Genomic DNA, 27,383 nt, shown 5'->3' with positions numbered 1-27,383 from the left:
GTTTGGGTATGATCATAGATGCAAAACAAAGTATCTTGTCATTTAATGATGATAGAATTCCTATGGTGTGGGAAGGAAAATTCGGATGCTTCAGAGTAAATGGTCCACCTCGAAGTGAGTTAATAGCATCAGAGAAAATATGCACCTTGAATAAAGGACAATCGCATTCCCATGGCACTGCACAGTCGACATGGAGAGAAGATGCTAGTGATCAGTACACTACGGCCAACGGCCATCTTGTTGAAAACAAAGCAGCAGTAGAATTGTTTAAAGTGAAAGCAGACTCAAAAGTGGTGTACCAGAACACTGAAATTGGCCAAAATGTCGAATAAGGGAGAAGGCGATGTTGGTCGAGATGAGTAAACGTACATGCATGCTTAAAATCATTTCTTTGTACAGAGACATAGTAAAACATCCAACCAGGAAAGCTAGAAAAGTTAAACCAGTTGACAAAATGAAAGGTAACAGAAGACGTCGACATAGCGCACTAGTTGATTTTAAGGGTGAAAGCGACAAGAAACCCTTGCATTGTACTTACTGCCTATACAACACAACGATTTCTAAGAAATTGAAAAGGCATCTCAAAAGACAGCATTGTTTTGATGAAAGTAATGCTGGCAGAAGAAAAGCAGCACCCGAACCAGAAGCTCAGTGTGAGGGTACTAAATGTGATCCTAAAGATCTCCAAGGTGTACTTCAAGTATCTACATGTATATATAAAAGTCGGTATGACTATGGTGAGTAAATTGACATAGAATCAGATATTCTGATGTGTTTGTTTGTATTAAAAACATTAGAAAATTAAAATAAAAAAAATAAAAAAATAGTTGTTTTCATACGGGACGTCTGACTTTAAGGGAGGGGTGATGTGACGAATCAGGTCGTACCAATTAAAGAAAATAGGGTAGTACAGGGTATTTCCATGATAATAGCCTGTTCCCCCTTGGAAGTAAAAATGGAATGTCTCGAGACTATATAAACAGCGGTAGTCGGCAGTATCAGGAGTGTAATCACTGTAGCCAGACTGAGAAGTAACGGCTATGTAATAGGGCGGAATAGGCCATATTAGATTAAAGCCTACGTAGGGCTGAAGAAGCCTTATAGTATAGGTTGCGCCAGTTGATCAACCACCGTAGCTTTGGCACTTGGCGATAAAGGCCGAATAAGCCTGTACACCAGTGTCAAAGGGAGCTGGGGAAATCAACTGGTTAGAGACCTCAGTTCAGTAGCCAGAACCCTTGGTAAGGCCAATTGTCTGGGGGCATCGGTCAAGGAGTAGTTTGGTAGCCTGGGCTAGTGGTCGGGGACATTGGACTATGTTTAACAAGGGAAAACTTGTGGTTGATTTGGGTTAAGGTAAATCCCTGTGAAATTAAAATTTGATTTAAGTACCAATCGTCGTAAATATCTTGATTAAGTAAATTTATTAAAATAATCAGCGTAAATATATTGATTCAGTTTGTTATTAGCCTGAAAGACAACAGGCCAATTTATAATAAAGGGTTCTGCAGAATCCCGAGTGTAACCGGGTATGTGTCTAAATAAATAATAGCAACCGCTCGGCTGGACACACGTTAGACATGTATTATAAATATCTATAAATTTTGTTTAGTGCATTTTTTTTTTCCATTTTTTAGACTATGTGACGTAGAAATTCATAGTGCCCATCATATAGATCAGGTGCACTGGATATTTCTGTCCTAAATGAAGATACCAGTGTCACTCACTCAGAATTTTGAACATTTCGAGAAGGCAGCTTTAATTCGCAGGCATTCATCAAGATATGCAAGAAGATAAATTATGAACACTATACAAAACTACATTATACAAATGTAACCAGGTATATAATTTGTATATTAAATTACAGCGCTAGCGTGTTTGATTGGTATACGTGTTTAGAGTGAGTGGTTATGTATGAGAGTTTAATATCTGTAACGTGGACGATGACAAGACTGGACAATAGGGTCACATGACTAACTCTGCATGAACCCTTCCCCGCCAAAATCTAAAACCGGACTGGCACTCTCCGCCTAGCCCTTGAACGGGTCAGAACTATAGCTGTAAAGCAATATACCTAAGCATTAGGATTGTTTGTCCCGGTTAGACTTCATTTAATAAATTAAAGTCATTCTAAATTGTAATATTACTGTTTCATTTCGTTTTCTAATGTGTATGTTTGTCTGTGTCTAATTGTCTTGTCATTTGTGTCTATTCTGTGTTATTTGTTTAATTACGAAATTTCAGGTTTATTATGTTTTAATAAATATATAACAACGACCCAAGCTTGACTTATTTCGACCACTGGCTACACAAACAAGATGAAATGTCTTACTATTTATTAAGTATAGGACTGATATTGTGATATGTGCCTTTTCTGTTTGTTTTGCATCTGGCATATCTAAAACCACAATATTGTTCTGATGGAAATGCCTCTCTTATTTGGGATACCACACATGCAGGTAATTTGTTTCTGTTGGTTTTTCCTAAGAAGTGCCATATCCACCTGACAAACCGTCAATAGGCAAGATGTCTGTATACTCTGGAAACAAATAACATATAGAAACTGGGTGTTTTTTTGTGTTTAATGTCAATGTACATATATTCTGAAAAATTTATAAATTCACAGAACTTACTGGTGAGATGGTTGATTGTCATCGATTTGTCCCACATTTTGTAAATATTCATACATTGAAACTTGTAAAACGTGTCGATTTAGACAATTGTCTGTAAAATTGGACTTTCTGTTATGCATTGGTGGGCCCCTGCCTCAACTTCTGCACTAATTGCTGCTATTTCCCGGCAACAAATGCACTCTTGTTGAGTTGCCATGGAAATGCATATGCCACATTCACACCTAAAATTAAGAAATTAAATCTTGTTTTATATATTATGAGATTTTCTGTATATTATTGTCATAATTATTATTTTCTATCTGAATTAAAACTGATGAAAATCAGAAGAATTAACTTACCAATTAGTATTGACTAGTCTATCCTGAAAGTCTTCTACATCAAAACTATCATTATCTGGTTTAGCACTTCTTGGAGTTTCAATTGTGTTGGCCAAAGGTTCAAACTGATACGGTCTAATGTTTTCAGCATCAGAAAGATCAACGTTTGGAAGAACTGCGAACGTTAACGCCCGTTTCCCGCTTACATTTTACATCCAAATATATCGGAATTCCTGTCAGATATAGAAAAACTTAGTTTTCTACTAAAAAGTATAATCAAATCCTAATCAATTTATATTAAAATAAAATTGTAATCAAATTGTTATTTAAAGTTTTGCTAACACGGGGTCAAAAAAAAATTTCATTGAAATCGGTCTCTATGAGTGAGGAAAATATTATTTAGCGGCCAATATGTGCATAAAAACTTAATAATAACATATTTACGATATATATTAAAGTAAAATGTCATATTAATTCATGTCTGTTAATTATTTTTCAAAAATGTACAAATCAAAAGTCTTTTTTGGGAATGTATTGCGGTCTGTAGACATATGCCCCCCCCCCCCCCCCCCCCCCGTGAAACAACAACCCCTTTGGTAAACAAAAAATGCTACACAATAATAATTAAAACCCCTCAAAAAAATTTTTTGTTTCACGGGGGGGGGGGGGGGGGGGGGTTTAAAAAACATTTCCGTTTTCTGTTATTTTCTATTATGATATGAGCTATTTTAACCCAAAATACAAAGTTTTCTCTCTTTGTTTGACCAAATCATTTTTAATAAACGAAAATATACATAAATGTTTACATTATTAAAAAAAATTAACTGTTATTAGACAACTTTCCAAAAATGACTTTTAGTTAGGCGGTTGGACAGTGCTATCGTTCGCAGTCCTTTCATCTTCCAGTGTTTCCATTATTTTAAACTTGCTTGAATGAATTGCTGTGTGTTTGATAACAGAGAGGAGAGTGATGTTTGATAACAGTGGGGGAGTGCTGGTGAACCTCTGACGTCATGGCCAAAGCTCATTAACGCTAGGTTCTGGACTCAGCAGGCTGCATTTATCTCTGTGTTATCAGTGAATGCAAATCCTTTAAGGTTGTAGTCAACTCCTAGGATTAGCACGCATAATACATGCTTACAAAAAAATAAATGTTGTTATTTTAAAAACTTTGAACAGTTATTACCCGAGAGAAGTAGAAAACAACATGTACAGGAGAATTTTCGCGAGCCCTGCATGTGTTTTGTTTACAGGAAATGCGCATGCGTAATAGTATAGAAGTCAGACTTCGTAGCACGTTGCGATGTAAATATGTGATAGTTTATACGTAATTACTGAGAACTTTGTAATTTTCTGAAAGTTTATACATTCCAAAGTAGTAGTACAAAAAATACCGAACCCGATCGGATTTTTTTTCAAGTCGGTTTTTTTATAACATGCGCCGTACTGTCTCTTTAAGATCGTATAAAACACCGAAAATTTAATATTCAAAGTATATACAACATATTTGAAAAATTAAAATACGCAAAAAACCCATGCAACGATTTCACTAACTCCGTACGTTACGCTGATATGCCAGCAATACCATATAAGAAAAATAAGTTAAATATTATAGCTAATTTACTCGTTTTATCATGCTAATATTTCACAATTCGTATACATTTGAATTTTCCCGTTTCATACTCAACTAAAGGCAATTAAATACAATGCTATATTTAATAGACATTAACAATATCAATAAGACAGTCACATGTTGATAATTATTCAGAGAATGCTCACTCCTAGGCTCCATATCCTACCTCTATCTTTGTAGAGGTTTGTGTTGGTCTGCATTGAATTTGTATTTTGATTTATGAATTTTTGAGATGGTTGAAAGTCTGTTATTGTCATTTTTCAAGATAGTCTTTTTTCTTTATTTGGAAAGCTGTCTGTTACATGTTGTAAATGCGTCTCTCAACTGAAGTTCTGAACGGCTTTCTATGGATTCGTAATGCCTGGCCTCTTTATATCCAGAACATAATGGATTTAAACATATCTTATAATTTTTCGTAATCGCCTACCTTAAAAAGAAATGCCAAATATATTTGAAAATATTTGATACAAGAAGTGCAAATATTTAAAGGTAATTTTTCAAACAAAAAAATGCAATTACATACCTGTTAGTTGAGACAACTTCCTCATTTTAGTGTTCATCCACCTTTTCTGGTCATACACGTGCGCGATTTAGTACCCCTTTTCAAATTGTTTTCAGGTTTCTAGTCTTAGTTATTGCCCAAGTCACAAGTTGCATTTTAAAATGTCGAAATCGAACAAGGAGTTCATGGGGATGTAAATAGTATTCAGAGTAGTTTTAAAGTATACGTACATGTTTATTAATTGGACACAATGTACCTGATTGAAGAGCTTTAGAGCAATCTTTATAATTTGTTATTCAGGTGGTTTAAATTGTACTAGCTCTGGTAGAGAAGAATCAAACTGGTTACCAATTTTAAGTCCTATGATACAGAAAAAAAAATCATTAGAACGGTTAGTCATAGATTCAAAACATTTAATAATAATACCGCTTTCAGTTTGTAAATGTGAGCATGATGAATAACTCCGTTTCGATGGTAAAATTTCATAAATCTGATGAGAGAAAAAACAAACAAAAACATCAAAGACACCAAATATCCACTAGCTATAAATTAGAGAGGTCCGAGCACGAGCGCGGAAAATTTCATGTTAAATAATTTCTCATTTAATTGTCCATGTTGATCTCAGGGGAAATAAGAGCACTGATCTTTGTTCTCATGGAGTACTTTTGCACTTTCTGTTACCTTTCCTTTGATGACAGCAAATGTTGTGAAAAAGATACTGTAAAAAAATTATTAACATATTTTCATTCTGATGCATTCATCTTCGATGATGATTAAATACCTTGTTTAAACATAATTTTTTGTTCTAGATTTAATCAAGAGATTTTAAATTGCTCGTTAGCTCAACAGTTTTATTATTATAATTATTTTTTACATGAATGTATAGTTTTAAATATAGCATAATTATGTTCTTTCTCATTTAAGGAGGTAGTGGACATCTCGTCTATATGAGTGTTGATTAAAGTACATTACATACGTATAATTAAAATACTTTAACTGGTTTAGAAGTTTCAAATCTTAATATATTAAACGATAAATAAGCTTTTAAAATTGTTGGAACAGTAAACATTTTAAAATACCAGGGAGATTTGAACTCATGACTTACAGGTCCGTAGTGAACCCATTGCTCTTCGCTGGTAGATAACAAATTTGGGTAAAAAATTATTTATAAAATTATAATATCGATAAATATAAAGTCACAATTTGAACCAGCTTAAAGACAAAACTTTCTCAGATTTAGCCAGATGTCCTAGCGAGAGTGAACAGATACATTTCAATGATGGTGTTCACTATCTGTTGGTTTACACCATCCTCTCCATTCATTCACATAAGATTGCCCCTCGTGACCAACTCTTCATTTGTGTAAAAAACAGACATCAGGTATCGAGCAAATGCCGTTCCGATTCCTTTCTTTCCAGCTAACCTGATGTCTTTTGGAAAAACAAAAACACCACTGTTTGGCATAAGCTTCATCATCTGGTTACAAAAAACACAGAGATTATTTCTATGCATATGAAAAGAGTTTATCACATTGAACAAAACTTTGCAATTTTCATGCAGAAAGTTCGTTCAGTTCAAACATTATCAAAATACCGGCTTCGGCTGATTTTGTGCATTTTGTATTACTGATACACATTACTTTACTTATATAGCATATATGCAGATGTGTCTGAATCATTATAGAATGTTTTAGTAGGCTCACAATTCTATGTATCATACTTTTTTAAGTTGGTACGAGACGAAATTATATGTTTAAATAGTTTTATCAGGATATATCTTAGCATTTGTTTGTCTATTTAATAATTTTAAGATCAGTAATTACAGTATCAGTTATCCTGATACTTTTGTCAATGTCACGTTGGCTGAAGCCTCACAGCAATTGGCATTTTGTGTTGGAATTTTGCGAGGTGTTATAAAGACACATACAGCTCATGGTGAAATTTGTTGTGCTTGACAGCACATTTGTGATTCCATATTCGGTCCCATCTCCAGGCTTTTGTCTTTTCTCCGATGTTTTCAGCACATATATTTTCTGTTGTGCACCTTGAACCTGAAATGATTTGTTCAAAATTGAAAGTTAATTTTATGTATTGAATATTTCTGGTAATGATATGGTAGCTCGAAATCCATTTTTGGGAGTTGATTTTAATTAATTCTCCTATGCAGTTACTCAGACAAACCGAAAGTGAAACAGTGTTTGGACCTCAGCAAAAATCATCGCTGCTGACAAGACTTAGTTCTTGAAAATAATTGATAAACTCGATGTATTGTATGCTAAAGCATTGTTTTTCAAGGAAGCTTATTTATAAATACATTGAAAATAGTCAGATTTTAAATGGTACGAACAATTTAGATATTTTTTGTAGTCGTATGTATTCCTACGCCAGAGTTCAATATAGTCTCGTTCAACTCGACGCTCGGCTGTCTCCGTAAATCTCCGACATGCATATAGTCTCTCTTGCTTGTCGGAGTTTACGGTGTCAGCCGAGCGTTTGGTTAAACGAGACTAGAATTCAATATTGCTTGGATCCATACAATTTTTGAGAGATTTTAATTAATTCTCCTATGCAGTTACTCAGACAAACCGAAAGTGAAACAGTGTTTGGACCTCAGCAAAAATCATCGCTGCTGACAAGACTTAGTTTTTGAAAATAATTGATAAACTCGATGTATTGTATGCTAAAGCATTGTTTTTCAAGGAAGCGTATTAATAAATACATTGAAAAAAGTCAGATTTTAAATGGTACGAACAATTTAGATATTTTTTGTAGTCGTATGTATTCCTACGCCAGAGTTCAATATAGTCTCGTTCAACTCGACGCTCGGCTGTCTCCGTAAATCTCCGACAAGCATATAGTCTCTCTTGATTGTCGGAGTTTACGGTGTCAGCCGAGCGTTTGGTTAAACGAGACTAGAATTCAATATTGCTTGGATCCATACAATTTTCGAGAAATTTTTCTATTACTGATACATAGTTTGATTGAATTAATTTTATCTTTCCACGACATAATGGTCGAAAAAGTCCAAAAATTCATATTATTAAAATGAGCATAATTCAAATACAAATTAGAAACTACATGTACAGCAAAACTCGTTTATAACGAACACGGATATAGCGAATTTACGGCTATAACGAATTTTTTTTTCAAGTCCCGGCAGAGTCCTTATATAATCCTTTATAAAATTGTCGCGTATAACGAACACGGCTATAACGAATTTACGGTTATAACGAAGTAATTTTAAGATCCCCGCTGATGAAATTTGAACGTTTTTTTATCATTCCTATAACGAATTTTTTTCACTACAAAATTCATTTAAGATATGGGAATATTCCTATATTGAATATATTTTTTCAACAAAATTTATTAAAAAATGTACGTAAGAATTTTAAATTTATCTTGTGTAGTGATGTAAATAGTAAAGTGTTCACGGACTTGCAAGGAATTTAGGAGTTTTGAGTTGTGTTCATTGTTCCTCTCAGTACACTAAGTCTAATTTGAGATATGTTCACGGTGATATATACGGTTAGTTTTTACTTGATTATCGTCATTTTCAACATGTCCTCGCCGTCTAGAAAAAGGAAAGCAATTACGCTAGAGACCAAGTATGAGATTATACAAGAGGTTGAAAAGGGGGGCCTTCCTAAAAAAGACGTCGCTGCAAAGTTTGAAATTTTACCAAACACACTGAGCACAATCTTGAAAAACAAAGATGACATCGTACAAAATTACGAATCAACAGGAATGAGTCCATCACGGAAACGCCATCGGTATCGGTCCGTACCGCACGAGACAGTAGATTCCGCCTTATTTGAGTGGTTCAAAGAAAAAAGACATGAGAACATTCCTATAAGCGGTCCGTTACTGCTTCAAAAATCAGAGGACCTTGCTGAGAAATTAGGAGATCACACTTTTAAAGCGAATACGGGATGGCTGGATCGCTTTAAAACTCGACACGGGATCGTGTGCCGAGCTATAACTGGTGAGAGTGCGGTCGTAGATCCTAAAATCGTTGACGAATGGAGAGAAAAACTCCCCCAAATTATACAAAACTTCTGTCCGAATGATATCTTTAATGCTGACGAAACTGGACTTTTTTATAAACTTCTACCCGACAGAACCCTACAAATGAAAGGTGAAAAGTGTCATGGGGGGGGGGGGGGAAAGATCAAAGGAGAGATTAACTCTTATGGTCGCGGCGAACATGAGCGGTACTGAAAAATTACCCCTGCTGGTAATAGGCAAATTCGAAAACCCAAGATGTTTTAAGGGAATAAAATCTTTGCCCGTAATCTACAGAGCCAACAAAAAGGCTTGGATGGTTAGTTTCATTTTTGAGGAATGGCTTCGAAATCTTGATCGTAGGTTTCTGAGGGATAAACGCAAGGTGCTTTTGTTTGTCGATAATTGCGCCGCCCACCCGAAAATGCTCAACCTGAAGTCCATCACTCTGAATTTTCTTCCCCCTAACACAACAAGCTTGTTGCAACCGATGGACCAGGACATAATCAACAACCTGAAAATCAAGTATCGCCAGCGACTGATAAAATACATATTGCAGGTAAGATCTATTGTTTCCTCGTGTGCAAGTACCGGTTTATATCCCGGGGCACTCGATGTAGGTTGTTACCTGTGCCTATCGTAGCATAACGTTACTGTCATTAATTGATAAACAAACATTTCTTTTATTTCCTTCTTGTGCAAGTACCGTTATGTATCCCGGGTCTATGGATTTGATTCGTCACGTGTGTCTATCCCAGCATAATGTTACATTTTTAATTGATAAATAAACCTGACTATTATCTAACAATTTAAATTGATTAAATTAATTAATTTCAGTGCGACGAGAAGAAAATTGAGCCCAATATCAACGTGTTGATGTCAATTAGATTCCTGAAGTCGGCTTGGAGTGATATAAGTGTGTCGTGCATATCAAACTGTTTTAGAAAAGCGGGTTTTCAGGACAACAGCGTTGAAGTCAACTTAGATCCTGATGATGAATTCGATGAAGATGATGATGTTCCGTTAGCACTCTATGCTCAGAGATTAAACGGGTCATTTGAAGATATTGTTCGTGTGGACGAGAACGTGATAAGTGTTGAGACAAGATCCGAAGATGACATCGTCAACGATATTCTTGGCATTAACTCTGAACCAAACAGCGCCGATAGCGACGATGATGACGAAGTCGTAGAATCGACAGATCTTCCAAATCCGGACGATGGCATTAACTCCATTCATTCGTTGAGGCAATGTCTTGAAAGAAGTGTCAAGGCCCCAGAACGTCTCTTTACTTATCTGTGTGAAATTGAAAATTTCATACACGCCAGTAAATCAAAGCAGTCAAAACTCGACGATTACTTTAACGTGGCATAATGCCCGAGATAAAAACCGGTTTATGTCGTGAGCACATGTACATGTATCTATGTTTGTAAATCTAATTTATTTTTATTGACTGCCACAATAAAAGAAATGTTAATAAATTCTATACAATTTCATTGTCTACCACAATAAAAAGAAATTCCGGAAATTATATATCTTTATTGAATTGGTTCTATTTTTAATTTGCCAGACATTTATCCGGTTGCAAGTTTGTGGTAGTTAAATGACGAATAATGATATGTTTTATTTCTTTATTTTTGCTAGTTAAAACATTTTTTAAAAAACCGATTAGATATTACGAACAATATCGTTGAATTGAACAATCACATGAATAAAGTAAAATATTGTATTGACTATTTCTTTTTACTGACGATGGTCTCTATTAACGTACAATAGGCCTAGTTTGAAAAATTGTCAGCTTAATAAGTGCTGTTTTATAACTCATTTTTCTGTTTGGTTTAAAAAAAAAACCTATACGCAGCAGTGATCCCCACTAATCTGTCATATCCGTATTTAATGTATACTACCTTTGTATTCATTGACGAATCCATCTGGTCTAACGTATGAAGAGATGGTGTCATTGACACATGTTAAAACCTGTTTACACACCAGTAAGCTTTATCATTGAAACATATGACCTTTTTTTTTACACTTAAAGGTTTCCTTTTAATATTCCTAAATGAAACAAAACAAATTTTTTTTTTTCAAAATTTTGTGATCTATTGAAATGTTTTGAACAATGCACATTTCACTGGTCATCTGAAAAAGAAAATTGAAAAATTTAATCAGAATAATAGTATAGTGAAAGCATCAAATGAAATAAAATCAGAATAATTATTTTAAGCGAAGGTCCTATATGCCCCCCCCCCAAAAAAAAAAATTGAAAAAAATACCCCAACAAAACTAACTTGGACACTAAATTATATGTTGTAATATTAATGGTTTAAAGTACTTACTTTATGATTACTTGCAGCGCATGTTTGCGCTAAGGGGGGAGTTGTCCTTTTCCTCTGGGGCACTTGTTTGGACACTTGTTTTATGAGTAGTCATTTCCACCTCTTCGACCTAAAACAATATTCTATCATATATTCTGTGTGTTATAACCATAAATATTACATGTACCATTTCTACTGATATTTACATAATGTATGATCAAGTAAGATATATAACTATCTAATGAATTTTAATTAAATTATCATTTACCTTCAGACCTCCTCCGCTGATGGTGGGTTGTGGAAAAACTGGGACCGGGACCCCTCCTCCAGTCTACACTCTTCCTTGGGGCGCGGACGCCTCCGCACTGGGGCCCGGCACTGTACGTTGTAGCGCTTGAGGAGTGCGCGCACCACTACAAGGGTGAGCGCCGCCACACCCATGTTATAAGCTTCAGTTACTAAAATAATATCAATTAAAACAATATTTTTTACAAGAATACCTCACACATTTACTTACATGGATATGAACAACCGGATCATGCAACTTCACCTCATGCAATGCAAATGTAGTAATGATATAAAAAAATAAAGAAACAGTTTATAAATCATGCACTGTACGAAAAGAAAACATGCAATCAAACAATATAACGTTTCCTTGTTGTAAAAAGTGTAATCTAAGAAATCGTTGCGAAAATTTTTAAACCAATTTATTTCATGGTATTAATACAGAAAAACAAAATCGTCAGAGATAAATTTCTTTATGAGAATTAGTCGCCGAAAAAGCCTCCAAGCTGACGTCATCAGACATATGCATTAGGTTTTCTCTAGCTTTCTTTTGATTTCGCTTGATTTTATAAAACCACACGCATGCTGATACAAAAGGAAATAATGTCAACAACCACAAGAAGTAAAGTTTGTCAAATTGTGTACTTTTTTTACGGATTGTGTCGCTGTCTCTTTTCCGGTGGGTCGTTGTACCTGGCTGGGTGGTATCCGTTACCTCCTCTGTCTACGGAGTATGTTCTATGTGACTATCAGTATTGATGTTGACGGAATGTGATGTATTAAAATGTTAGTAATTAAAAGTAGAAATGATGATAGTCTGCGTGTAATGTGCACTCTGAAGCCAGAGAATGGTGGGTCGAGTAGACAGTGTACTGCTGTGTGCGGTGCATGTATGATGTGATGTAATGATGTCTGTTGTCAAAGTATGCGGGGTACTGATATGGATTGTAAGTGTGGAATCAATGCTGGTAAATGGGGTTAGTTTATGGAACATATTTCAACTCAAGCAGGCTTTCAACCTATCCAAAATACATCCATTAACAATCAAACCAATCTTCCCACATTTCACATTCTTTCTTTTAAATAAACCCCTATCAAATGACAATCACAAAACTTCTCCACAAAACAAAAAAAAAACAAAATAAAAATGTTCATGTATCTTTAAAGTAAGGAAAAGAATTTGCAAATTACGAATGAAAAGCTAAATTTTCATTGAGACCAAAAAAGCAAACAATACGACATTTACCTCTCTTAACAATTTCATCATGAAAAACACAAAGTAATGTAAAACCTATACTTAACACAAACTTTCTCAAACAAGGGACCAGTCAAATAAGATGAATATGAGCTAAATCTTGAACATGGCACAAACAGATCATTGTTCTTAAAAAACGTTAAATTCTAACAAACAAAAATGAAATATACATCTCATTAAGCCTTACATACACAAACCAAAACTTCAGTTTATTGATTTACAAAATTCAATCCAACATGAGATCGCAGAAAAAGTAAATCTTTAAATACTAACAAACAACTAAATATCATCTCATGAAGCCTTACATACCAAAATAAAAACTTTAGTTTATTGATGTACAAAATTCAATCCAACATGCAATTGCAGTGAAAAGTAAGTTCCGGTGTGAACACCTGGGAAGAGCTTATATATAATCATTCCAGAACTTGCTGAATTTTAAAAATTTCAACTTCATATTTTAAAACAACATTCAAAAGAAACCAACATCCAAAAATTAACCCTAAATAAACACATTAAAATAAAGCTCACCCTAAACTGCAAAAAAAAACCACCCATTAAAATAAATGAACATCAAACAGTTTCAATTTTGAAAAGCTTTTTCCCAAGATAGAAATGGACAAACTACAAACATCAAAACAAAATACTACTGTGTATTTAGAACCAAATTTAAACATTTCCATTTAAAGAGAAATTTGTGTTTGAGCAAAATCTGGAAAAAAATCTTAAAATGACATACATGTTCAAATCAGAACAGAAGAGACCCCTAAATCCATTTTAAAGATAACAGATTTGACATGTTCTCAAAAGCATCTAATTCAAACAAGTGTGAGTAGTCAATAGCAGACCCGTAGAATCAATGTTTACTTGAGAAGTAAATTATCAATGTCCTCTGTAACCACCCCTGCTTCATTATCAACTTCCTTATCTGCCCTGTCCTCAGCAAGTAACTCATCATCAGCTTTGTCCTCACCAACAGCTTTGTCCTCACCAACTACAGCTACAATCGTATCCACTTCTTCAACGACCATGGCTGCGACATCTTCCTCCCTAAAATTATAAACAAAATAATGCAACTTTAATGCAGAAGTTTTCACGCGTCATATTCTCCCATGGTAAAACCAATGAAAAATCATTAAAACAATTATCATATATATATTTATCTTAATTTTTCATTAATGATGCTGCTTCTGCTTCAAAACTTTAAAGATGAAAAACTAGGTAATACATGTGAACCACAATCATCAACTAAATATTCCTTCAACAAAAAACAAAAGATTAACCATGCATGTGTGAACTCCTGTTAAAAAAAATCCTTAAAGCTGCTTGGACTTGGATTCACTGCAGCAAATCGATGAAATCCACAGATTGTCAGTTCAGATAAGATTTTCAGACTGCATTTTTTTATGAAACTGGTCATAATATTCATCCGATTGAACTCAATGCACGGGCTGGTGAGCTAACACTCACAGTAGCCATCATAAAAACAAAAATTCAGATTTCAAACCCATTACATTAAATATCCCAAACAATTAATAATTTTCATGAGTGCACAAAATTAATGTTGTGATGATTTTGTCATAACAGAATGATAAATCTGTTTGTGCTTTACAACAAAACAGATAATACTGAACAACTGTGTTTATATCATTCCTGTATAAACTGTAATGTCAATTTTGACGTGAGAAAGAGATGATGCACAAGAAACAATGGCTCTGTTTTATAGCTATTGTCGGTTTTTTTTCAACCAAGCTAGAACAACATATATGAAGCTGTTTTCCAAACTTGACAGAAAGGGCCAGGAAGGTTGTTCATAATAAAAATAGCTATTTTAATTTTAGAAATTACTGACATCACTCAAAGATATACGCTATACTGTTAAATTTTTGCATTCAAGTACAGGTTGAACTAAAAATGACCACAAAACTTCAGCTCATGTATAGATGATAAAATGAAGTTGACACAATACACTCTATCTACAGTAGTAAACCAAGAATGCCCTACTGTGAAGTAAAGCATATATAGCCCAGTAAAAAGACTAATGCACTTCCTAGCAATCCAGAAAATTGGCAAAACAGGAAATATCATGAGGCTCACCACTGAATAAACACATTTGCAATATAACATTCTTTCAAAACTACTGTAGAAAACTATATTACGACAATGATTCTCTTATTCCCCATCTATTAAATGAAGTTTTTGCATCATTGACAACAACAACAACAGCAGGTTGCTTCGTCCCATCATGCTCAGCAATTAACAAATGTTATCACTTACACACATAAATGCTCAAGAAATCAGAACCACGATATATTCATAAAACATATACAAAATAGAACTTATTCTTACAGAACTGTAACAACACTCCTCCTCTTTCTTCCCTTCACAGGTTTGCTTCTGAAAAAAACTCCACCTGGGAAAATGTCCCTCAGCTGCTCTGTTGAGCAGGAAAGCATCTTATCATTAATCAAAATTGATGTGTTTGACCTAAATTAAAAAACAAAGATATGAGTATAATTCACATATAATTTCAAAACAGTTGACAAGAGGCCCAGTAACCACATCGCTCACCTCATTTACAACAGCTATAACTCTGATCAAATCAGCATAACAGAAACAGAATCAATATATCTTGACAATAAGGAACAGATGTCATGATAAATCTTGCATAAAACTTTAAAAATTAGCTCATATCTATCCACACTTTGTTATGGAAAATACCAAGACCATTTTGAACTTTAAGTATTTATGAGGGAAATTCTTTATACCTACGCTGACACTGTACAGCTTATTGCCAAAAATTTCAGGTTTTTCTTTTGTTTTTCAATATTTCTTGATACTTTTGGATAAAACTTAACACTTTAAACTGAACAACTTATATATCCATATGTTACATAATATCATAATTTATAACCCGAAACATTCTGGGGGTTTTTTTATTTCAGCTTGCCCGGAAATTACCAAATTTGTACCTAGCTCAATTTTACTGTTAATAAATATTTGTGAAAAAGTTCTGAATCGAAAAGACAACTATGATCGTCACGTTAGGGTGTGCAAAGCGGAATTCAAATGTTTGTACTGCGACTAGACGTTCAAGTTTTCATCTCATCGCACCGCACATGTCTACATTGAGCACAGAGGTAAATTATTTAAATGTGAAAACTGCAGCGTGGAATATTTTGATAAGAAATAATGTCAACGACACCAGCATAAATGCAAGGTCTGCTACTATATAGTTTTGATTTGAATTTTAAAATATATTTACCGCGTCTGCAGGCGCCTGCATCCGTGCCGGTGAATCAAACGGAGTGCTCACCTCCCCACCTTCCTCCGTCTCTGTAAATTATATTCTCCTTCTTACCTATAGAAAATGTATACGTATAAATTCTTTAACATAGTTTATCTCAGTTATTTCTTTGAATGAACATTTGTAACTTAAACAATGTTACTTAGTCAATTTTTTACATGTTGTTTTGTTATTTCATTTTAGAGATAAAATGTAATGAATCATACATACCCGTCTTAACAAAGGGGCTCTCGGGTTTGAGTGAATTATAATCGGCCTGGCATCTAACCAAACATTTTTAGTCTAAAATAACATAAAATAAGATTTCTTTAAAAAAAAATAATTTTGTTAATTGCTGAGCAGGATGGGAAGAAAAGATATTGTAGATATCGCATTTTCATCGTTTTACATTTGTCGAATGGTAATACCCAACATTTTTATGCAAAGTATCTCTAGCTTTGAAAACTCGCGGATTCTTAGTCTTGTAAAATTAGATCATATTTTTTTTTCAAATAATTAGTTTATTTATATAAATATTTATATTAAAAAAAACCAATAACCTTCTCAAATATGTATTATACACATCAAATAGGTTTGAAACAAAGTTCACAGATCAAATTCAGAGTACCAAAACAGTTTTAGTTTTCTCTCTATCAGTCATTTTTCATCTTTATTCTCATATACTCTATGCTTCCACTAGTTTCCTATTAAAAAAGAAAGCAAGTGCCTCATTTAAATCAAACTTATTGACACCAGGATTATATTTTGTCCAAAACAAATAAATGTGAATTAAATAAGAATTTCAGTTTTATTTCATATTGTTTGTAATTGTAATTCAGAACCAGACACTTTTTCCGAGGATGGGGATGACGCGTCCTGACAAACCCTTTATACGGGAGGTTCCCTGGAACAAGAGAAGTTTTTTTTCAAGTACAATTGAAATACTAAGATTGGTTTGGGCTGGTTAACTAATAGCGGTCTAAGATTAAAAACACTAAATTCACTTTGATTTCTTAAAGTAAAAAAATTACGAGGGCAGTCTCCACATATCCTATTAAGGTTAGGCCCCTATGTCCCCTCACATCCTATTTTTTCCCTATACCCCAAACATACTTAGATTAGTTTGTGAAGATTACCAAACAGCGCTCTAAGATTGCAAAATTCAATTCAATTTACTTTTTCTAAGAACTAGAGCAACGAGGATAATCTTCACATATCCAATATAGATTAAGCACCCCCCCCCCCCCCCCCCGCCCCTCGTCCCCTCACACCACAGTTTTGTCCCTAGACCCCTTAATACTTAGATTGGTTGGGGGCAGGTAACCGAAAAGCGACCTTAGATTAAAAAAAAATTGTTTGATTTCCTTAAGTACAAGAGCTACAAGTATGGTCTTCAGATATCTAATTTAGATTAAGCGCTTAACCCCCCCTCACACCACAGTTTTGTCCTTAGACCCCGTGAATACTTACAGTTGTGTTGTAGTGGTTGGTTACAATAAAGCTCTTTAAGATTAATAAAAAATCAATTTTCTTGATTTTCCAAAATAACAAGACAGTTTCTCTATCTAATGGATTAAGGTTTGATTTCTGTCCCCATAGTTAATTTTGTATTAGTTTGTCGTCCTCCAATTAAATCAATCTTCTTTTGCTTTTTTCGGTTTCCAAAATAGAAGTCACCTGTCCACAAGTGAATATTCTATCAAACATTCAAAAATCATGTGTCAAAAAATATATGTACTAAAATCTGCTTCATAACTCAAGTTTTAATAAATGAAACTAAAAAAAATAATTGAGGAATGAGAACTTAAAGTTTATACAGCACAGCTTATAATCTTAGGGTTGGCATCAAACAGGGAGATGAGCAGCAATAGCTGATTTTTTGCTTAATGATCAACATTATGGACTATGCTGTTGTCATCTTGTATCAATTATCAAGAATTCAATACAAATTGTAAGAAATTGTTTATTGGTTTCGAGGGATTGTAGTTTGAGCCATCAAGTGTCACCATTACATCTGTTTGTTTGCGGGGGGAAATATAGAAACTATGAATTGTATTTTTTGTTAGCATAGACAATCACAATAGAACCCTTTTATTTCAATATTAATTAAAATTGTCTACCTTGATAATAGTTCCTTTTACAGAAACCCGATCTCCTTTCCTCTTGTGATCAACTTAGGAAACTCTTATGGGAAGAGGATCCCTTCACTTTCTGATGACTTCTTGGTTTAACATGGGTCTTCCCGTTTTCAAGAGCTGTAGATATAATAAGTACTTTAAATATGTTTAAAATGTTGGGAACAAGAGGGGTTACAACACTCTGATGATGATACCAATCAGAGGGGCCAAGCCCGTCTTGATATAACATGTAATTTGATTGTAACCATAAATGATGGGGTTGAACGCTGAACTAGATAAACTAAAAGCTTGTTTGATAGGACTAATAAATCAATTGTTATAACGTTTGTAATAAGCATGTACTTTAAAAAGTGATGTTTGAAATTAAAAAAATACATGATGAACTTCAAGTTGCTAGGTCTTAAAATTGCAGAGATTAACACTACATTTTCTCAAAGTTTGCTTGAAATTGGTGCAATGGTTCTGGAGAAAGGGATATTTGATATATTTACGACGAAAACAACAATAATAAAAGAGAACAGAGAATCATTTGAGTCTTTGACTTAGGTGAGCTAAAATGCACCAAACATATTATTTCGTAGTAATGCTAAGAAGGTCTTAATTGTTGGTGGGTACAAAATATTAATTAAAAAAAAATACTTTTGTCTCTTTTGTGAGCCTTATTGGCACATCATCAATGGACTGGTAGATAGTTATCAGAAGGAAATTTTCTTTCTTTATTTTCTCCATTAAGGAATCCTGGATGATGACACAATAAACTTAAGCAAATTTCGTGGAACTGGTCAGGGCATATGCTATACAAAATGGTTGGCCTTCCTTATTTTGTCTTCTTTCAGTCTTCTATGATGAAAATATTTTGTGGTATGGCACCCTGCAAGATATTTTAATTAACACAAGAGGTCAATTGGCCTTAACGGTCACCTAAGTAGCATATAACCCATACACAAACTTGTCGAGGAGTTTCATATATGCATTTAATTAGTTAGGTTTCATTCTGGAGTAGAAAAATTTGTAATGACGACCACCTCCCTGCCTGAAACCTTTCAAAAAGAACTATGAAACCTATAAATTTGGCAAAAAACTTAATGATCTGGTCTACAAAATCATGAATTCAGTTTTCTTTTCAGGTGTGTGGGAGTAAAGAAGAAATTTTTTAAACATTATATGCATTAACACCTATACATACATTTTGGCCCTGCCCTAGAGTCAAAACCCATACTCCAGGGGAAATGAAAATTAAACTTTCAGTAGAGGACTTCCTGGTAAACATAATTATAAATCAGTGTTTAATACAGATGTGTAAGAATATATAAGAAAACTTTTAAACATTATATGCATTAACACTATATTGCCCCCCCCCCACCTCATGTCTTGAACACCTGACCCAGAGGCCATGAATTTCACAAATAAGGTAGAGGAGTTAGTGGACATCATAACCATTTTTTCAGTTTTTCGCCCACATGCGTGGGAGTAGAGAAAAAGATTTTTTAAAAGGACTATATATGGTTTGAGCCTAAAATGGCCCCCTAAAATGAACATTGTCATTTTACGGTAATTCTTTGTTTCATTTGTACAAATATATACATTTGAGGTTTTTTCACAATTTTCATTTTGATTTAAGTGCCCACAATTTAAAAATATGACATCATCAAGTTTACCTTTTCCCGCAATTTTCTCATTTTTAGCATAAAACGGCCTGTTTTGAGGCAGTTTTTCTTTAAGGAAACTTTGAGCGACTACTTGAACAAACAAAATATTTTCACCAAAGATGTATCCTTCCAATACTTATAAGTGATAAAAAGTTCGTTTTTGTTCAAAGAGTCGATCTATATTTCCCATTCGAAAAAAGATCAGAAAAATGTCAATTTTTGGTTGATTTTGATGAAATTATGAAAATAGCGTCACTACTGACGTCACATACTGCCAGTGAGTGCATATAAATCAAATAAACAGGTGAAAAACATATTTCATGTCAATTCTTTTATAAAATAACACAACAAATTAATGCATCTGAATCATTTTAAAAATTGCGAATTTTGGGGGCCAAATTTGACTAATATCATATATAGTTCTTTTAAACATTTTTACAATATGGCCAAATTGGCTTCACCCTAGAGCCTGAACCCCTAACAAAGGCGTCAATAATTTTACAATTTTGGTAGAGGGATTCGTGGACATTATAACCAGGCATTTAGTTTTAAACAAATATATATGGGAGTAGAGAAGAAGATTTTCTAAGATTTAATACATTTTTACTATATGGCATTATTGGCACCACCCTAGAGCCTGAACCCATGACCCAGGGGTCATGAATTTCACAATTTTGGTAGAGGGCCTCATGGACATCATAATATTGCATTTTTTTTTAACAAATATAAATGGGAGTAGAGAAGAAGATTTTCTAAGATTAAATACATTTTACTGTATGGCCATTGGCCCCATCCTAGAGCCTGCAACCCTGACAAAGGTGTCATGAATTTTACAATTTTGGTAGAGGGCCTCATGGACATCATAATCATGCTTTTTTTTACATTTTAACAAATATAAATGGGAGTACAGAAGAAGATTTTCTAATATTTTATACATTTTTACTATATGGCCATAGGCCATGCATTTCACAATTTTGGTAGAATGCTTCATGGACATCATAATCATGCATTCATTTTTTTCTTCACATGTGTGGAAGTAGAAAAGAAGATTTATGAAAATTTCGCTTTTTTTTTTTTTGCATATTTGGCCCCGCCCGTGGCACCCCAGGGGTGGAAGAGCCATGCATTTCACAATTTAGATTCTTCTTACAATGGAGATGTTTCATACCAAAAATGGTAACCATTGGCCTGGTAGTTTTTTAGAAGAAGTAAAAAATGTAAAATTGTTAACGCACGACGACGGACGAAGACCAATTGCAATAGGTCATCTGAGTGACTCAGGTGACCTAATAAATTAAAACCCTTGGCTAGCGAAGATGACAGTGCACATGCTGTGGTGTCAACATTTGCTACTCAAATGCCTGCATAGGATGATATGGTAGCCATGAGAGCAGGGTATAAAATAATTGTACGACTTTTATTAATCAACATTTTTAAAATTCATAAGTGTAATACATACTGTTTGCATTTCCTTCTTCTTGAATGCTGGTTTGATGCATGGGATGGCGGCTCGCAGATCAAGAAGAAGGCTGGGATAGACCTCGGGGTTTAATCCCACTCTAAATCCCGTAAGATCCATAGAGTCGACTATGTACGGGTTCCTTGTGAAGGAGTCCGGAGTAAAATGTTCAGAACAAAAGACAGAATTGTTTTTTCGGTGTCCATAATTTGTCTTTTGGGGAAGAAGTAGAAACCATGTTAACTTTGTTTACTGCGCGTATCCACTTCGAATAAAGATCTTTCCTCTTCTGTACATAAGGAAAACTGTAACTCACACCAACGTAATATTCTGGATTGTTCTTGCAGCTCACAACTGCACAAATCAACATCTTCTATCAAGGGTGTTGTTTACTCAGGGTTTGAGTTCTGAAATTCGGATTGTTATAAAGTTCAATGTCATGAGTAAAATTTGTTCTAAACACAAAAAGTATCTGTGAAATGAATTATTATTGACATAACATTCGATAGTTCTACTATATTATGGAATTATGCCAAATCAAAAATAGACTTTTAGCCAAACAGGAAATTCGGACTAAATTTTGCAGATTTTGTTTTCTGCTAAAATGTTTTTGGAAGTACTCTAATATTAAAAGTTCAGATTTTATATTTTAGTCTATATAATTTTGTATATTTTCTGTTAGTTTTACCTCATTTATTCATTATAATAACTGTATGGCCCGAATTTAAAAAATATTGAAATATGCTTAAAAACAAGAAAAGACACCATATCTCAAAATTTTGATCATTGACCTCATATAAATTATATGCCAACAAAATGAGATCAATATAAGTAGGAATTTGAAAAGTGATAGAGGAAATTCGGACTGGAATATTAACATTTTGAACGAAAACTTAATGCTTGGTATGTATTCAATGTCATTGCCATTCATAAATAGTATTTCATTTTCAAAAGTGTTGAGCAATTTGTATTATTTTCATAATTAAGAAAATCTCAATCATAGTGTAAAATTTTCAGGGATTTTCCTTTAATTTTCCAAAAATATACAATGGCCATTGACTCAAAAAGTAGGTTATTGACCTACATTTTTAAAAATGAAAATTATCACTACAATAAAAGGTCTATAACACACAATAGTTGGTTTTTCATTATCATCAGTGGAATTTTTTTTCGTTCTGAGTAAACGTCATCCTTAACTATTAAAATTAATTCAAATACATCATTTATATAAAATGTCATTTCATTCAGGTCTTTCGTGTTTGAGGTCTTTAGTATGTCCCGTATCGGTTTGAAAAGAAAGTTAAACTCCGAAAGTTTCCGAAGATAATAAAGTCTCGATAAAAACGCGTATAACACAACGGACTATGACCAACTTTTCATTTACGAGTACAACAAAAAATATGTAATGTTTTAAAAAGGCATTAAACATATTTCTACATGTAAATTTGCTTTTAAGTCATAAAAATAAGCATAATATTAATTCAATAAAAAAGAACTATCCTGCAGAAACGCAGTTACAATATTTAAATGTGTATCAAATAATTAAAATCGCGCATTTAAGAAATCAGTGGACTAAATTTATTTAATCAGCATTCGTCAAATCTTATGTATATCCTAAATAAGTTCCAAGTAAATAAGTCTGAAATATCTGACGTTTTTCCGGCTTTTTTAACAATTTTGATATTTTACAGTTTCCTGAATGGGGTGGGTTTTGACGTTTTCCTGCCATGTAAAATATCAAAATCATTTTTTCAATGCAAGAATAATTATATTTGGATGCGAACTCCCATTCACTTCGTTCTGCCAAAGCATGTCCACCACCTTACTCTCATTTTTGCTATTCCAGGCTAGTTCATTAAAAATAAAAGTAGGTATTAAATTTATTTCTCAATAATTATATATTAAGTAAAATTCAATTATAGCTTATGGACATTATATTACATGTGTTGAATAACAGTTACTCTGATGCAGGCGTTTTGTAGTTTTTAGACGAAATGTCTTAAACTAATTATAGATATAGGAAAACAACTGCAATATCTTTTATTACACAAATACTTAGTATAACCATTTTTTAAAGCATTCAGAAAATTTTATATAAAATTGGATCAAGCAGCTTTAAACTGTTTTTTTTTTAAGTTTAAAAGGGAAATATTTTTCTGGGTAGCTGCGTGCTTTTCTTAAATTCATTTCGTTCCACTTCCAATAAAATATCTGTTAAAATTTTCGTTTTTTGGTTTTTCCACAACATCTTCTATACTTAGTGTTTTTTGAAAAAAAAAATTCTCCAGCTCTCTGATTATCTAATATATTGTAACGTTTTCTTTCTTTACATAATAAGCCATTAAAATCTTTGTAGTTCGCTCACTTTTGATTATTACATCCCATATATTATTACTAGGATATATTTCTAATGTTATTCTAAATGTAATTAGATATCTTATGATATAAATAGTACTTGTAGCATGATTACATTAATGTTGTGAAAATCAATTCCTTCAACTTCCAATAACTGTTGAATTCTCTGTTTTCGATCTGTCCACAGCCTCTTGTATACTTAATTGGGTTTTTAAAATGATTTATCTCTGATTTTTTTCTTGGGACAGCTCTCTGAATATCTAGTACATTGAACCATTTTTTTTTTACATAATTAGCCATTAAAAGTAATGGAAGCTAATGGCCCTTAAATTCCTGATTCATAACTCCTAGAACTTACTTTAAAATTAATACATTTGGTTGTGTATATTTTCCGCTATGGCGAAATGCGGCTTCCGCTAAATTAAGTGGATCGCTAAATGTCATGCGAATATATATAAATGAATAGTCACATTGAAGAATACGCAGTCACATTGAAGAATAGCAGAGTAATTTGCCGGAAAACTCGACTAGACAGATTTCAAGGCCTCAAATCCCGACAAGGCATCACATTTAAGAGAGTTTGCGGAGAAGAAAAGTCCGTTGACACGCAGTCTTATGAGATGACAGTCTGGAAAGAAAAGCCTAACAGTCTGCTGACCCACTACGCCCCTCAAGACATCTTTAATGCCGACGAGACTGGGATCTTCTTCCGCATGCTGCCTGATAGGACGCTGGAATTCAAGAATGTCAACTGTCTTGGTGGTAAGAACAAAGATCGCCTAACAGCCATGGTTTGCGCCAATATGGACGGGACTGAAAATCTGCCTCTTCTAATTATCGGGAAATCTGCCAACCCCCGATGCTTCAAGAACGTGCTGTCATTTCCTGTGGAATACCTGGCCAACAAGAAAGCCTGGATGACCGGAGTCATTGCATTCCTATGTAAAAATCCATTCCCCCATTGTGGCCCAACCATACCACCAGGAACTATGATTTGAACAAACTTGAATCTACACTTCCTGAGGATACTTCCTCTTTAATTTGAGCTTTTCTTGCCTAATAGTTTATAAGAAGAAGATTTTAAAATATTTTCTCTTTATATTCCTATGTAAAACTTGATCCCCCAATAATGGCCCCACCCTATCCTAGGGACCATGGTTTGAACAAACTTGAATCTACACTATCTGAGGATGCTCCCATTTTAATTTGAGCTTTTCTGGCCTGATAGTTTTTAGAAGAAGATTTTTAAAGATTTTCTCTATATATTTCTATGTAAAACTTGATCCCTCTCTTGTGGCCCCTCCCTACCCCCGGGGGCCATGATTTGAACAAACTTGAATCTAAACTACCTGCGGATGCCTCCACACAAGTTTAAGCTACTCAGGCCTAATAGTTTTTGAAAGGAAGATTTTTGAAAAATACCAACAAATTTTCAATAATTCTCAATTATATCCCCTTGAAAGAGGGCGTGGCCCTTCATTTGAACAAACTCGAATCCCCTTCACCTAGTGGTGCTTTGTGCCAAATTTGGTTGAAATCTGCCCAGTGGTTCTTGAGAAGAAGATGAAAATGTGAAAAGTTTACAACGACAACGACAGACAACGGACAAATTGTGATCAGAAAAAGCTCACTTGAGCCTTTGGCTCAGGTGAGCTAAAACACAATCACATGCTAAGTGGCAAATTTGAGGGAAAATCTTTTTAAAGAAGTTCAGTTGATTTTAAAGTCGGAGAACAAATTATTACTATTATATTTTTGTACATCCCTCCAAAGACAAATAAAGAAACTGTGAGAAGAAGAATCAATTGTATTTTGATCACTCACACAAGTAATGCTAATTCAAAAGTTTTAGCTGGCGATTTCAATTTGGACAATTTAGCTGAAGATTATCTTGTAAAATACATGTTTGATAAGTTTAATCTTCAATATTTGAAAACAAGTAGCACCACAGACTATATTTCTGCTTTAGACCATATGTATACAAATGTACTGCATGACAAAATACTGACTTGGAGTACCTAAGAATCATATTATTCAGGCCATAAGCCTTTGGGATTTTTTTTCCTTTTGAAGTTAAAAATCAACTGGGAAAAAACCCATAAAGCTATGTATATTAAAAATTCAAAAGAATAAAACATATACTATTCAATTCTCAGATTGTATTTTTCATTGTAACAGATGCTGACTTTAGCCAAGTTAAAGGCTAGCAAAGGGAACAAACCATACTCTCAGCCATTAAAGGTAAAAGTTTGTGGAGTAAACAGTACTGCTAGATATCAAGAAAAGAGTGGAGAGAAAAACGAATACTGTGTCATTGGAATTGCAGACCACAGCATGGCCATGAGGACAAGAAAGCATATCTTGCTGAAGGCACATCAGTGATAGTGATGCACTACATACATGTACCTAAAACTGAGCCTACAGAAGGGATAATCATCACCAAAAATACCAAGGTCATGAAAACCTCTGATGTTGATGTTCCTACTGAAATTCAAAGACAGGGGGCATTGATTGCCAACCCCACCTGCTGAAACGTTGACCTTGACCATAAAACAGGTCAAAAGGTCCCTGATTAAGTCCCTTGTGTCAGTGAAGGGAACAGTTATATCTGTAAGTATGAATTTATGTTATTTAATAAATATATCAGTTATATCAATTAGTAAAATTATCATTCTGTTTGACAAGTAGAATAATGTAATAAATTTTAACGTTCATATCTTTTTTTAAGTGAAATGGAATTACAGGTTTATGCTATTTACAGGAGGACATCACAAAACAGTTAAAGTGAAGGGCAACGATGTCCAGGTAAAATCAGTAACAAAAAAGGATGACACAGACACTGTCAAAGTCTCCCTTTGGAGGGACTTGACAAATACCTCTGCTTTACTGATGTTGTAGTAACATCCTTTAATGAGGAAACATTAGTTTCCACTACATCGAAAACATCAATTAAGGTGAATAGTTAGTGGTATTTTTTTTCTTCAAACATATTATATAAATAGTGCCTATTTGGGAGGGTAACAGTTGAAATTGACACCCCAAGAAAAGCATTGTCATTCGACGCAAAGCAGAGGTTGACAATGGTTTTCGAGGGGTGTCAATTTCAATTGTTATCCTCCCAAACAGGCAGTATTAATTTTGTTATACTGAATGTCTTATTGTTTAATAAAATTTTACTGCTTTTATATAGGAATAACATGAACTCTACAGCGAACCGTACGCGCATAGTTTTCGCGCATGTAACAATTTGTAATGTCACCCGTTGCTAAGTGCGTTGCTAACGCTGAGGGTAATAAAACGGATTAGGAACTGCGTCTTAACCAATCAGATTTCAGTATTTAACTTGAAAGTATAACAATATGTATTACTATTCTTTTTAACCCAAGTTTTTTACATTATTTGTTAACCTTGAAGAAAATGATATATGCAATGTATACTTTGTATTATTATTGCATTTATATAGACAACTATTAAATCAATTAGTAACTAAGTTATTCTAAATAAGAAGAAAATTCTGAATGTAATTATCTTATTGTTTATTTCAAGCATTGTATGCAC

At 33.9% G+C, this 27,383-nt stretch overlaps 2 protein-coding genes and 1 pseudogene across 2 annotated transcripts; 2 read left to right on the top strand and 1 right to left on the bottom strand.

The window, feature by feature from the left end:
• Positions 1–2,629: 2,629 nt before the first annotated feature.
• LOC128173705 (uncharacterized) lies at positions 2,630–4,170 on the bottom strand (annotated as a pseudogene).
• A 5,372-nt stretch (positions 4,171–9,542) lies between these two features.
• LOC128173702 (uncharacterized) lies at positions 9,543–10,719 on the top strand. Its single transcript, XM_052839371.1, has 2 exons — positions 9,543–9,645; positions 9,924–10,719. Exons 1-2 carry the CDS (start codon positions 9,577–9,579, stop codon positions 10,458–10,460), a joined length of 606 nt encoding a protein of 201 aa, XP_052695331.1. The 5' UTR covers positions 9,543–9,576; the 3' UTR covers positions 10,461–10,719.
• Positions 10,720–24,445: 13,726 nt separating this feature from the next.
• On the top strand, positions 24,446–24,823 carry LOC128174564 (tigger transposable element-derived protein 6-like). Its single transcript, XM_052840085.1, has one exon. The coding sequence runs from the start codon at positions 24,446–24,448 to the stop codon at positions 24,821–24,823; it is 378 nt and encodes a 125-aa protein (XP_052696045.1).
• The last annotated feature ends 2,560 nt before the right edge of the window (positions 24,824–27,383 follow it).

This window comes from Crassostrea angulata, chromosome 2 (genome assembly GCF_025612915.1).
Source record: "Crassostrea angulata isolate pt1a10 chromosome 2, ASM2561291v2, whole genome shotgun sequence".
Taxonomy (NCBI): domain Eukaryota; kingdom Metazoa; phylum Mollusca; class Bivalvia; order Ostreida; family Ostreidae; genus Magallana; species Magallana angulata.
This window is presented reverse-complemented; position numbering and strand designations above follow the sequence as displayed.

Coding starts and splice junctions, on each gene's coding strand:
- LOC128173702 (XM_052839371.1), top strand. CDS start 9,577: ATGGACCAGGACATAATCAACAACCTGAAAATCAAGTATCGCCAGCGA. Junction 9,646..9,923: donor TGATAAAATACATATTGCAG/GTAAGATCTATT, acceptor AATTAATTTCAG/TGCGACGAGAAGAAAATTGA.
- LOC128174564 (XM_052840085.1), top strand. CDS start 24,446: ATGACAGTCTGGAAAGAAAAGCCTAACAGTCTGCTGACCCACTACGCC.